The sequence below is a fragment of the Nasonia vitripennis genome, chromosome 2 (genome assembly GCF_009193385.2).
Source record: "Nasonia vitripennis strain AsymCx chromosome 2, Nvit_psr_1.1, whole genome shotgun sequence".
Lineage (NCBI taxonomy): Eukaryota > Metazoa > Arthropoda > Insecta > Hymenoptera > Pteromalidae > Nasonia > Nasonia vitripennis.
In genome coordinates, this window is record NC_045758.1 from 20,787,217 (window position 1) to 20,800,266 (window position 13,050).

The 13,050-nt window shown below is 38.7% G+C and overlaps 6 protein-coding genes across 14 annotated transcripts; 2 read left to right on the forward strand and 4 right to left on the reverse strand.

The window, feature by feature from the left end:
* On the reverse strand, positions 1-1,304 carry LOC100113507 (ribosomal protein S15). Its single transcript, XM_001599686.5, has 3 exons — positions 1,196-1,304; positions 882-967; positions 1-386 (listed from the first exon to the last, which is right to left on the reverse strand). The coding sequence occupies exons 1-3, from the start codon at positions 1,202-1,204 to the stop codon at positions 38-40; spliced, it is 444 nt and encodes a 147-aa protein (XP_001599736.1). The 5' UTR covers positions 1,205-1,304; the 3' UTR covers positions 1-37.
* Positions 1,305-1,381: 77 nt separating this feature from the next.
* LOC103316509 (mitochondrial import inner membrane translocase subunit Tim10 B) lies at positions 1,382-2,400 on the forward strand. Its single transcript, XM_008210480.4, has 3 exons — positions 1,382-1,918; positions 1,981-2,076; positions 2,137-2,400. The coding sequence occupies exons 1-3, from the start codon at positions 1,901-1,903 to the stop codon at positions 2,311-2,313; spliced, it is 291 nt and encodes a 96-aa protein (XP_008208702.1). The 5' UTR covers positions 1,382-1,900; the 3' UTR covers positions 2,314-2,400.
* Positions 2,364-3,195, reverse strand: Ndufa13 (NADH dehydrogenase (ubiquinone) 1 alpha subcomplex, 13). The gene is made up of 3 exons (NM_001172328.1): positions 2,985-3,195; positions 2,765-2,915; positions 2,364-2,688 (listed from the first exon to the last, which is right to left on the reverse strand). The coding sequence occupies exons 1-3, from the start codon at positions 3,085-3,087 to the stop codon at positions 2,484-2,486; spliced, it is 459 nt and encodes a 152-aa protein (NP_001165799.1). The 5' UTR covers positions 3,088-3,195; the 3' UTR covers positions 2,364-2,483.
* A 121-nt stretch (positions 3,196-3,316) lies between these two features.
* On the forward strand, positions 3,317-7,088 carry LOC100113558 (nuclear cap-binding protein subunit 1). The gene is made up of 10 exons (XM_008210517.4): positions 3,317-3,583; positions 3,669-4,632; positions 4,720-4,891; positions 4,969-5,174; positions 5,259-5,362; positions 5,441-5,676; positions 5,757-5,935; positions 6,014-6,260; positions 6,332-6,445; positions 6,530-7,088. Exons 1-10 carry the CDS (start codon positions 3,544-3,546, stop codon positions 6,641-6,643), a joined length of 2,376 nt encoding a protein of 791 aa, XP_008208739.1. The 5' UTR covers positions 3,317-3,543; the 3' UTR covers positions 6,644-7,088.
* Positions 6,288-7,569, reverse strand: LOC100678481. The gene is made up of 2 exons (XM_032596395.1): positions 7,340-7,569; positions 6,288-7,273 (listed from the first exon to the last, which is right to left on the reverse strand). The coding sequence occupies exons 1-2, from the start codon at positions 7,538-7,540 to the stop codon at positions 7,094-7,096; spliced, it is 381 nt and encodes a 126-aa protein (XP_032452286.1). The 5' UTR covers positions 7,541-7,569; the 3' UTR covers positions 6,288-7,093.
* On the reverse strand, positions 6,294-12,311 carry LOC100113582 (NAD-dependent protein deacetylase Sirt6). Of its 9 annotated transcripts, none has more exons than XM_032596387.1 (8): positions 12,117-12,311; positions 10,540-11,019; positions 9,725-9,852; positions 9,519-9,637; positions 9,186-9,309; positions 8,932-9,105; positions 8,725-8,848; positions 6,294-8,644 (listed from the first exon to the last, which is right to left on the reverse strand). In XM_032596387.1, exons 2-8 carry the CDS (start codon positions 10,603-10,605, stop codon positions 8,168-8,170), a joined length of 1,212 nt encoding a protein of 403 aa, XP_032452278.1. In that variant the 5' UTR covers positions 10,606-11,019; positions 12,117-12,311; the 3' UTR covers positions 6,294-8,167. The 9 variants fall into 9 exon arrangements, with proteins under 9 accessions (XP_032452278.1, XP_032452277.1, XP_008208770.1 ...); XM_032596386.1 differs by having other exon boundaries at positions 10,540-11,013; positions 12,040-12,311; XM_008210548.4 differs by having other exon boundaries at positions 12,040-12,311.
* Between the last annotated feature and the right edge of the window lie 739 nt (positions 12,312-13,050).

The window sequence follows — 13,050 nt, forward strand, 5'->3', positions numbered from 1 at the left end:
TTCGATTTTTTATATAATTTTTGTTTATTATACGAATTTACTTCAGAGGTATGAAACGAGAAGAGTGGGTGGCACCAATACCAGGTCGACCGTGCTTAACAGGTTTGTACGTCACAGAGAACTCTCCCAAGTAGTGACCAATCATTTCTGGCTTGATTTCAACCTGGTTGAAAGTCTTGCCATTGTAAACACCAACAATGGAGCCAACCATCTCTGGAACAATGATCATGTTCCTCAAGTGTGTCTTGACGATTTCGGGCTTCTCATTTGGTGGGGCTTCCTTTTTGGCCTTGCGCAGTTTCTTGACAAGAGCCATGGGTTTGCGCTTGAGACCATGAGAGAAACGCCTGCGGGCTCTGGCGTGCATCAGATCCATGAGCTGGTCACTGAAAAATAAAAAAATTTAGTTAAATATTCAAAGCATATCATGTCTAAAAGATCTATTTGAAAAATCAGAAAGAATTTAGTCCTAGCAATGAAGTAACAAGGAAATTGTCATACGCAAACATTTAATAGATCTTTAAATACTAGTTTGACATGAACCGATGTGAAAAATGGTGTATTGTTACTGTACGTCACGTTTAAAAGCAAAAGTTATTCAATACTAAGGATCACTGTTATTTTCATAATAGAATTAGTAATGTTCTCTTCGTTGATTGCAGAAGAAATAAAACTCGATAGTTATAATAACTAAATAAGTAACTTATGTGTAAAATATTTTGCATAGAGCAGCAGACTAATGTAATTCATGTTTCTATCACTTTGAAACTTTTGCAACGATTATAAAACAATTGAAGGAACAAGTCTGCAGTGCTATTGAACATTAACAATCACAGTGTCCCACAACTTCAACAACAGTCAAACACTGTAAATAAACTTACTTGGGCATGTCCAGGAGCTGGTCCAGGTCGACACCTCGGAAGGTGAACTTCCTGAAGGTCCTCTTCTTCTTAAGAGTTTCGTCCACCTGGAATAAAAACAATAATTATTAATGTTAATGCGTTCGCAAACTAACCTCGAAAACGTCAAACATTCTTCGATTAATATCATTTGCAAAAACAACTCGCAGTGTCGTCATATATTAATAACAATGTAATAAAAGTAAACCGCGTCAACATTGGTGGTATTTTAATCGAAAATACGTTAGGATGATATAGATTTTTGCAGATTTCTAAAAAATATTTTTGAGCCGTACCTCAGCCATGTTGGAGCGTAATCAAAAGAGAAAATCCAGATCACTGAGCAAGGAACACACGAGAATGGACAAGAGTTGAAGTTTCTATGACTATAGCTATAGTTGAGCTCTGCTCAACAAGAGATGGCGCCAAAGGTTCAAAATTACAATTTGTTCATCATAAATATTGAATAATGCAATTGTTGCTAAATGAAATTTCATTGCCAATTATGTTAGTTCATGCACATAATTAAATACTTATAAATAACATGTGGAATACAAGGTAATATGATTCGAAACTAATAATTGGACAAGAACAAAGAATCTTAAGTATGTGATTGGTCAATGGTTATGATCTAAACAGAATATAGTGTATATACCTATACGACGTATATTTTTCAATAATATATCTAATATCATTATTGAGATTTTTTTCACAAATACCTATTGATGTTTTCTTTAACGCAAGAATACATTAATTTTCAAAAAATGGATTCATGATATACATATTGAGCCCAGTTGGGGAAAATTGTGCGAATATTTAAACTGCTCTAACCTGTGATACATGCATGGTGTATCATCTCATCCAGTACTAATACTACACATGCAGGCATAGACATCATCTTTCTCATACAGAAAGGTCTAGCTGATGAATCAAAATTCCTTAGCAAAGCATTTTTCAGCATTAGATATTACTAATAAAGTTTACAAGAGTCAATTCTTACTATGGATCAAATAAGAAATGTAATTTTAATTTAAAACAACTATTCTTAATATATAGTTTGTAATGAATATGTCTATTTCAGTTCCGAGACTTTTTGCGTCTCTACAATCAAATCTCAGACACCTGTTTTACAAGATGTACTAATACTTTTACAACAAGGGACATTGAATTGGATGAGGTATAATATTAGATGTAATAAACATTCAATGTCATTCTTTTATTAAACTGAAATTTGCAGGCGAATTGTGTTGATACTTGTGCACAAAAATTCATTCACACAAATCATAGAGTGATGGAAGTGTACATGGAAGTGCAAGCGGCAATAGTTCAAAAAAGGATTGATGAAATGAACGCTGCTCAAGCAGCGATAGAAGCTAAAAGTGCAGAAGAACAGAATGTCGAAGTTGTTAAATGATCATTTTGAAACAATTATTTCTTTTTTATAATTTAGGACTAACTTTTATTGTATGTTAATTGTAAATAAAAACAATAGCTTTAATAAGTTGATTTTATTAACATTGATTCACCTTTGTATTGTACAAGATGAATATTTTCTATTATGTAAACAAATTTTATACTATAATTTTACATCAGGTGACGACGGAAAACACGGTAGCAAGTATCAATGTAGTCTGCGTGAGCCATGAATTCAAAATAATCAGGTGAATGAAATTTGTCTGGCATGGTTATGTAAATTGGCTCCCTAAAGTATGTGCCTACATCCCACTCGGGTACATTCTTCATCAATTCTCTCTCCTCATCACGGTTGATGCGCAATTGTTTCAAGAATCTGGGTACAAGAATAATGCAATTCATTAATAATCTGTCTCTGTAAATATTGATTTAATTACCATCAAGTAACTTACGCTCTATCTCTTTCTGCCATTAAGATCGGCAGTAAACAGTTTCGAGCACTTCTCATCTCAAGCTCTTCTCTCTTGACTTGTTTGTAATTGAAGAAGTATCCGGTAAAACCGATAACAGAAGCTCCGGCCCAAAGCGCAACAGTCAGTTTCCCTGCAAAAACATGACATTATTGAATTACGTATCGTTGGAATACCCAAGACGAGCAATTCAGTTTCTTACAATTAAAAACCGTCTTCAACTTAAGCCTTTCCCAATTGATGGGCCCGTAACCACCTTTGGGTGGCATATCTTGGGTGAACCCATGCTTGGCTGCCGTCGCCATCGCCTTCCGACTTTTTCGTTATCCACTATATAAAATCAACATATACGATTTTCTGCAAATCAAAAGAACTGGCCTCGGAAAAGAGGAAGAGAGTCCATTACTGAATTTTCGTCTGGTTAAAGAACAGCTGATTCGAGGTGGGTTTTCAAGCACATCTGATTTTGCATCGATATCAGCGATTCGTCGCAAGCCCAACGTTCCAGTGAAAACTCGCTCGGGTTGACGCCACGACACGAAGACGACGACGCCTGGACGCCGCGTTTCGAAAGAACCGCAATCTGACCGCAAGCAGAGATCATTAGCCGCAAGTTATCAAGTTTAGTCAGATATACTTAGTTGGATTCACGTAAACTCTTCTTTCAAGTAGAGTAAAACAATTGCAAGACGCAAGCGAGGGTCGAAATAGATACAAGCAGATTTTTCATGTCTACTGGTGATTAATTATCCTTAGAAAAAATGAGCCGAAGGAGAGGTCACGATGATGATGATGGATATGGTTAGTTTAGCCGGATTTATTTGCATGTGTTTGTTGATTTTACCGAGTTGCGTTTACGATGATGATCGATTTATTTCGTTTCCAGATCGTGTATACAAGAAGCGTAGGAGGGTTTCCGAGAATCAGGAGATCGAGGATCGCCTTGAGTCTCTTATTTTGCGAGTCGGTGAAAAATCAACTTCATCTTTGGAGAGCAATTTGGAGGGATTGGCTTCTGTTTTGGAAGCCGATCTCGGCTTGTTTCGGAACAAGATCCTCCGCATTTTGACTGATTGTGCAATCAAGATGCCGGAGAAATGCACAATTTACACTACGCTAGTTGGATTACTCAATGCTAAAAACTTCAATTTTGGTGGAGAGTTTGTCGATTATATGGTAAAACACTTTAAAGATGCACTTAAGGCAGGCAAATGGGATGTAGCCAGATACTCGCTAAGATTTTTAGCGGATTTGGTCAATTGTCATGTCTTGTCATGCGGTTCTTTGATGCAGCTCTTTGATAATATGCTTGATGCGTCAAACGAAGATAGCGTACCTCAAGTGAGACGAGATTGGTATGTTTATGCTGTTTTGTCAACACTGCCATGGGTTGGCAGAGAGCTTTACGAAAAGAAGGAGCAAGAACTTGACCATCTTATGGTGACAATAGAAGTTTTCTTGAATAAACGCAGTAAAAAGCATCAGCCTGCTCTCAGAGTATGGTCTAGTGACACGCCACATCCACAAGAAGAGTATTTGGATTGCTTGTGGGCACAAGTACGCAAGTTAAGACAAGATAATTGGGCTGAAAAGCATATTCCAAGACCATACTTGGCCTTTGATTCCATATTGTGCGAGGCCTTACAACATAATTTACCTGTCCTTATACCCCCTCCTCACCATGATTCGTATGTTTACCCACTGCCAACAGTTGTTTTCAGAATGTTTGATTATACAGATTGTCCTGCAGAAGGACCACTGCTACCAGGAAGTCATGCTATAGAGAGATATTTAATTGAAGAACATCTCAGACAAATTATTGACACCTATTACTTGGAGAGAAAAGACTGGTATAAAGTTTTTCAGTATTTCTTGCTCTACCGTAAATTATAATTTATTTGTTACAAATTTTCAAGTAATTGTAAATTTTTTTTCAGTGCTGCTCAACTACTGAACTTTCCCTACAAAACCAAAATACCCTTGGATTATTGTATAGTAGAAGTCATGTTTGGAGAGTTATTTAAGCTTCCAACACCCAAACATCTGGAAGTATGCTATGGATCTATATTGATTGAGCTTTGTAAATTGCAACCTTCTACTATGCCTCAGGTAAGTTGAACATTTTTAATATCATTTGCGTTGCAATGTAAATCACATGCTCTAGAATTTTGATCTTGTCTCTTCAGGTATTGGCGCAGGCAACAGAAATATTATTTCGACGTATAGACAGTATGGCAGCTACTGCATTTGATCGATTTGTTTGGTGGTTCTCTTACCATTTAAGTAACTTCCAATTTAGATGGTCTTGGGAAGATTGGGACTCGTGCTTATTACGCGACGCCGAACATCCACGTCCCAAGTTTATTCGTGAAGTTTTACTCAAGTCATTGAGGTACGATAACTCGAGATTACTGCAGTCTTGACCTAAACAAATATGTAAATACCTACCATTAATTCATACGTTTTTAAATTCTAGATTATCATACTATCAGAGAATCCGAGATATGATGCCAGAATCCTATGCTGAGCTGTTACCTGCAGTACCTGAACCAATTTACAAATATTCTTCCGAGGGTGCAAGTATGTTTAAACTTGGATATTTTAAAATAACTCTGAACAATTGTAATTTGATAATGTATGACCACTTTATTTCCATAGGTTCTTTACCTGGTACCACTGTGGCACATGAACTCGTTGTAGCTATAAGGCGTAAATGTACTCCAGAAGAAGCATTAAACGTTTTAAATTCCTTGCCAGGACCAGGAGAAAATGAAGAAAATTACTCATTCAATCCTCTAAAAATTGACGTATTTGTACAAACTTTATTGAATTTAGGCTCGAAAAGCTTCAGTCATAGCTTTGCAGCTATTGGAAAGTTTCATTATGTCTTTAAAGTAGGATTTCTCAATGCCTAATCTGTCGTTTTGTCAAGCAAAAAATATTTTATGTAATATTAAACATGTAACTATTGTAGGTTCTTGCTGAAACTGAAGAAGCTCAGATCTGTATTTTGAGGAATATGTATGCCCTCTGGAAGAACCACTACCAAATGATGGTTGTGTTAACAGATAAATTTTTGAAAACTGGCATCATAGAATGTAGTGCTATAGCCAATTGGATCTTCTCAAAAGAAATGGCTTCTGAATTCACCAAGTTGGTATCTTTTGAGAAAAAAAAAACTCTTATTTAGATTACATACTATAAATGTAAATAATGGTTTTGTTTTTTTAGGCTTTACATTTGGGAAATATTGCACTTGACCATACGCAAGAAAAATAAGCACGTAATCAAATTAAGCAAAGAACTGACTGAGGCGAGAGAGAAATTGCGACGAGCTGAAAGTAGATCCGGTTCTTCTTCAGATGACGATGACAAAGACAAAGGTGAAAGACCATCTGAAGATGCAGTAGAAAGAATGGAGGAGAAATTGGAAGCAGCTCAGGCTGATCAAAAGAATTTGTTTTTGATTATTTTCCAAGTAAGTCATTGCGTTTAAGAAAAACTGTTTACAGAATTTATAAAGACTGATTTATTAATATATTTGTTTAGCGTTTTATAATGATTCTTTCCGAACATTTGGTAAAATGCGATACAGATGGCATTGACTACAACACACATTGGTATAAATGGACGATCGGAAGGCTTCAACAAGTTTTCCTTACAGTAAGCATAGATAAACATTTGAATTTCTTATTATATTTTTAAAAACATTATTTATATATTAATTATTTATTATTATTTTTGTAGCATCACGAACAAGTACAGAAGTATTCCTCGACATTAGAAACATTACTGTTCACGCCAGATCTTGATTCGCACATTTTAGACGTTTTCCATCAGTTTGTATCCCTTCGTGCGTGATTATTTAATCTTAATTTCGTATTCGACATCATCTTTAATTTCATGACTGATCATCAAACGTTGGTTAAGGACTTGCTTCTGACATTCAATTAAAAGCATTGAATAAGGATTATATATAGTATATTAGTACAAGATTCGAACTAGGAATTTTGAAAAAACTAATTACGAAATGTTTGGAAGATTTTTGCTTTGGATAGCAAATTTTAAAACATGAAGCAGATTTTTATTTGTATTGTATATTATCAATCCACATTCTTTAATCCAAAAAGTAAATGATTTATCGTTTAAATAAAATAGCTGTTGCGAAACCACTCAAGAACGGAAAGCGAAATTTCTTGAATTTGCGCGATATATTCAAGTTTTCATGTGCATATGTATATACTATTTTCTGTATATCATATTTCTTTTGATGACAATTAATAAATACTCTTAAAAAGCCAAAAAATTGTCTTAAAATCCATCCAAAGGTTCTTCCAATGCAAGTTCAGGTGGTGTTGTAAAAAGTGATCTTCTGACAAAAGGTCGTTTTTTATTTCGAAATTCGGCAGTAGCCTTTAAATTACCTTTATCAAATTGTTCTTTGTAATATGTTTGTACATTTCCACAATACAAAGGATTTTTCATAAGTTTCTGTTGAAAAATAGCTATTAATTTATGGCTTTGAAAAAATTGAATTTAATAATAAGTAAGGTGTACCTGAATATCGAATTCAGAATGTTCCATTAACGGAGTAAAGTCGTTGTCGCAAAAGTTGTCTATATATTCAGTTAAACAAGATGATTCAGGTAAAGGTGGATCACCAATAATTTCTTCTAATGCAGCTTTAGAAGCACGTATTCTAAAATATTTCATTAACAATTCTCTTCTTTTGCCTGTTACAATTATATTTTCAATCATCAGAATATTTTACATGTACAATAATCTTTTTAAACAATTACCGATTTTTTTATCTTCAACTCTGGGTAATACAAAATTTTCTTGTGTTTCAGTATTCCATTTTGTCAAATCACACGTATTATCATCTAACTTAATATTTGTCTCATCGTGCTTTACAATAGGATATGTTAATTTGGAGCAATGATTTAAACTTTCTACTGACATTTTATGTTTATAATTGTTATTATTACTATCACCTACAAGGTAGGTTAAACTTTTCAACTATGTTTACAGTTGCTTCGACGAGAAATGAAGTAAGAAACAACAGTATGGTTTCCATAGAAACACATAAATATGCCATTAGCATGGTACAGGAGTAAATTTGATTACTTACCAACTTTTTGGAAAGCAAAGAATAGATAATAAAAATAAATTTTTAATGTATTTTTTAATTAAAAGCATATAGTCATTATTAATCGCATTATCTTTTTTTCGAATAAACATTTACATCTTTTTACGCTTAAAATTTTTTTTTTGTGCACGATTACAACGACATATTACGCACATGTAAACTAATTTTTTGTTGCGTTTAAGAAATATAATGTAATAATCATCATATATATTTTTTTCTCTTTATTCAATATTTTACTACGTAACGTTACTTTCCTCAGTTGGAGCATCTATGCACGTTGTAGCCTCGTTGGAATCGTCGTTCAATGGCTCCACTTTTGGTACTTTACTTGCGTTGCTTTCTTCGTTGTTCAAGTTGCTGAAGGTAGCGTTACTGAAGGTAGAACCATGATCAATTTCTTCCTTCTTCACTGTGAATTCTTGTTTCTTTTCCTTGCGTTTAGGCGTGTACTTTGTTGTTATTTGTTCACGTTCATACATGAACGTGGCCCTGCGCTTTCGTTTAACCGGCGTACAAACCTTTTTGTACAATATTTTCATTTCTTTGATTCTACTAGTAGGTATCGTCCAATCCATCTCACGCGAGTTTATGTCAGTGTTTCGCGTAGGATCTAGCGAGCTTTCATACTCTGGAATCTCTAATCCCAATTTTTTCATGACACTCTCAATAACATCATCCAGTTTACCATTGATGATCAAATCTGCTTTCTTATCCTGCAAACGAAAATATTTGGTATTCGTATTTCGCTTAACAAAAATACTATTTCGAGAATCGCGGGGGAAATATTTCTTACATGTTTAGTTGGTTGAAGATTACATATAACTAAACGTCCACCGTATTTTTTTGTGTAAAGAGGCAAATTTCCACTTGGAATAATTTGTAGTGTTGTCCCTAAACACACACTCAGATCAGCAACACTAAAAAAAAAAAAATTGAAAGTTGTTAATTATATTTTATTAATTGTAAGAATAAAGAACTTGGCATACGGTATATTCTATACCTTGAATGAAGATCAGCCAATGCCAGATCATTGTCCGGTAAATTGTGTTCCCAATCTAGAATAGTATCGTGCATTTTTCCTCTGCAAGGCCTACCACCAATTTGTTCAGATCTGCAGACAGTTTCTAAACACTTCTTACCAACACTTTTGGTAGCGAAATTTCTAATAAATTGCCTATAAATAAAATTTTGATTAATGATTACAAATTTAATTACATCAGTTTAATTTGATTGCAAAAAAATGATTTTGCACACCTTCCACATTTATCACACTGCTCCACAAACATATTTCCGTGCAATTCTGCCAAATATTGTCTTGGGACTCCTGAACGAAGATGTAGACCATCTATGTTTTGACTTATAATAAATTTGACTTTGTCTGGAAGAAAAAGAGATACAAACGTAAATTCCAGTTAGTTAAGTTATAGAAAGCAATAATAGGTTTTAGAGTTTTGTCAATGACAAAAAAATATAATTTATCATAATTTTTACATTGTGAGTTGTACCAAGAAATGCTCTATGTATGTAAAAAGTTATATTAAAAAAAAAAATAATAATAAACAGATTGAGAGTTTTATTCTATCTTACTAGTATCAATCAGCTTCTTTAGGGCCATATGTGTTTTTGTAGGAATTGCCTCATCGAACGATGTACTTGAATCAGGCTTTAAACCCTTCTGTTCCAAGGTCCACACTCCATTTGGGCCGCTTTGGAAGGCATGAGCAACAGATATTAGGACATTAGGACAAAAGCACACAATCAATGAACATAAATGTATGTGTGAGAAGAAATACCGAAAATCAGGAATCCCAGCTGAGGTGCTGATTCCAGCACCAGTGTGAACAACTACATGTCGAGCCCCTTTGATCCAGTCTGCCAGTAGCTCGCACTTGAGTCTCAGTGTCTCATCCGTGTCAAATTTCTGAAATTTTCCAAAAAATCATGCATTTTTACGTCAGCAGAGGATAAACCGCCAAAGGATTGGTAAATTGGAAAAAAATTTTTTTTTAAATTTCTCGAAATTTTGAAAATTGTTACGCAATAAGACACTTTACGAGAAGAAAACGAATAAATAAAAAACAGTAGAAATAATCCAAATGAAAAAATGTAGTCAAAAAAAGTTTGGCAAGTATCCGGTCAGATGGCTGCAAACGTAAACATCGGTTCTTTTCCACGAGCAATAAACATTTAATTGGCGCGCTATCTAGCTTTAAAACAACAACGAGCCACAACAATTAACCTTTAAAGCCGTGTCGGAGCGGACTACTGCATCAGCGCAGCGCATCGAGCATGCTCTTGAAAAGTTAAAAAATTTAAATATCCCCGATGTAAATAAAAAATAAGGCTACCTATATACGTGCGACACGACACACACATATACATTATATACGCCACGGAATGAGAGGCGCCGATCGCATCAACTGTCATAAAGGAATCGCGGCGTTCCGCAATCTCTCCTGTGGCGTGCAAGATCCGCCGCGGCGGCGATGCCCGCCGTTGGTATATAATACAGCATTTACTCGTCAAGTATATACGGAGAAAAATAAAGGCGGTTTGGGAAGCGGGAAAGAGAAGAGCGCGAGTAAGTTGTCGCAGCTTTTCGACTCACCTCTTCGAGGCCCAAGACGCCTTTGTCCTCGTACGGCGACAGACCGTCAGCGTAGGTGCACGACATTTTGTCGCCACCGAAGATCTGCTGCCCTTGCGAATCCAGAGTTAAGGCGCACTTGTCTCTCGCACACGCTCGCTCTCTCTCTCTCTCTCTCTCTCCCTCCCTCCGTCAAGGGTCGACGCGCTCGCTGCTATACTCTCTCTCTCTCTCTCTCTCCGTTTCTCTCCCGTCCGTCGCTGCTGCTGCTGCTGCTGCTGCTGCCTACGGCTCGGACCCTTTGTAATCTCTCGCTCGCTCTCGCCCTTTTGCTGCTGCGCTGCTGCTGCTTTCTCTCCGCTAGCTTGCCGCGCGACGATGCGGGAATCAGGCGCCGCGCGCGCGAAAAAAGCCCGATGTGTGTGTCCTCCTCCTCCTCCTACTCCTCCTTCGCCACCGCTGTGCTCTTCCTCCTTCGCCCCCCACCGTCGACTCCTACAACTGCTCCGTTTCGCTATTTCTCTCTCTCTCTCGAGCGTATAATACCTACTACTCTCTCGTGTGCTCGCGGTATATATATATAGGTATATACGGGAAAAGCGAGATGTTTAGGACTTGGCCAATACTCGCCTTCGAGTGTGAGAGCGATAACGTTTGCCCGTGCGTACGTGTGCGTGTATATATGTATATCGCGTGTATGTCGCCCGCGCGGCAACGCAGGATGCAGATCCGAGCGCGCTATACTTATGTGGCCTACGTATAGGTATACAGCATACTGGCGACAATAGGTGCTATGCACTGGAAGCGCGACTCCTCTCTCTCCCTCGCGCCTCTCGGTCGCGCTCCGAAACAGAGAACGGAGCAACAATTCGGCGCACAGCACTCGCGCGTATATATATATATATATATATATATATATATATATATATATATATCTATCCAGCGACGCAGCGTACAGTGCCTATGTGTTATGCATATGTGGGTATGTGGGTATATAGGTATAGCGGTGGCGGCGGCGCTGAGCCTTCGGAAGAAAGTGAGTAATCACACGCGGGCAGGCAAGCGCGCGCGCGCGTGTGAGAGAGGGAGAGAGTGATAGAGATAGGATAATAAAGAGAGCAGTCTCTCGCGCACTCTCTTACACCCGCGCAGCTGCACACTCTACGCGAACGGCGAACCCGCCAACAGCACTGCTGCTGCGCGCCAGAGACGGAGAAAGAAGTATGTACCTGCGGCGCGAAAAGTTCTCTCTGTTTTGTTTATAACGCGACCGGCGCTGAGAGTACTGCGCGCTGCAACAAAGGGCTGACGTGTTTATATGCACGTACCGTCGGATATGCCGCGCGCAAACGTGTGGGTGCGCTGCAGGCCACTCGCGCGACTGATGGACACACCGCGCGCGCGAGAAAGAGAGTATAGCTCGCACCCGCAAATATACACAACGACAGCACACAGAGCGGCAGCGCAGCACACGGGAATATAATACCTATATGCCTACTCCTACTATCTAGCTATACCTACTGCAGCGGCTATCTACATTCGCGAGCGCGCCCTCTGCGCACTTCCGCTCGGCGCTTCGAATAATAATTCGCGCATACTTTGCACTGTACGAGACGTACAACTGGCCGACCGTATTATATATCGCGGTGCTGGCGCGCGAAATTTCCGAGAGACGCGCCGAGATAGAAGTACTATATATACTGCCTGCTGCTGCAGCGGCGAGAGCAGGCGGACGGACGCGAGAGAGCTACTGCGCGAATATTTCGCGACGGACTGTGCGGCTGCGAAGGGCTATACTGTATACAGCGCATAGCGGCGCGGCGGGTGGGAGAGGGAGACCGAGCGGTAGCGGAGAGCGAGCGAGAGAGAGAGAGAGAGAGAGAGAGAGAGCGTGCGGCTCCTTTGTGCGTAGCTAGTAGTATATACGAAGGGTCGTGTGTAGGGTTTTGCGCTATCTCTAGCGGTGGCGGCTTATCGATTTTCGCACAGCCAGAGAGAGAGAGAGAGAGAGAGAGAGAGAGAGAGAGAGAGAGCTACCTCGGCGGAAGAGAACTACCTACTCGCGCGCGCTTATGTGCCACCGCATATATATATATGTATATACGTACGAGAGTGTGTACCATACGTATGTACAGATGTATGCGTTATGTGCATGCGAGGAGAGAAGGGAGAACGCGCGGGGCGGCGGAAATTGCCGCGGCCCGAGCTGGATTGGCCGTCTACGAATTTCGCCAGCGATCTTCTTTCGGAAAAATCAATAGTTTCGCGCGCACCCACACACAGATGCGAGCTGAGCTGAGTAGCTTTTGCGATGCCGACTCGGCGCGGCGGAAGGCTTCTTCTGCGGAAAGGGAGACGCGACACGATTTTTAATGAGCAGCGAGATTTTCAAAGAGTCCCGCGTATATATACACATACTATACATATGTACATATAGAAACGATGCGCGGGCTTGCGTGTTTCACGATGACGAATGTATATATTGGCAAAAGAGCGATTTCAGCCGAGCCATAAGTATAACGGAGCGAAAGC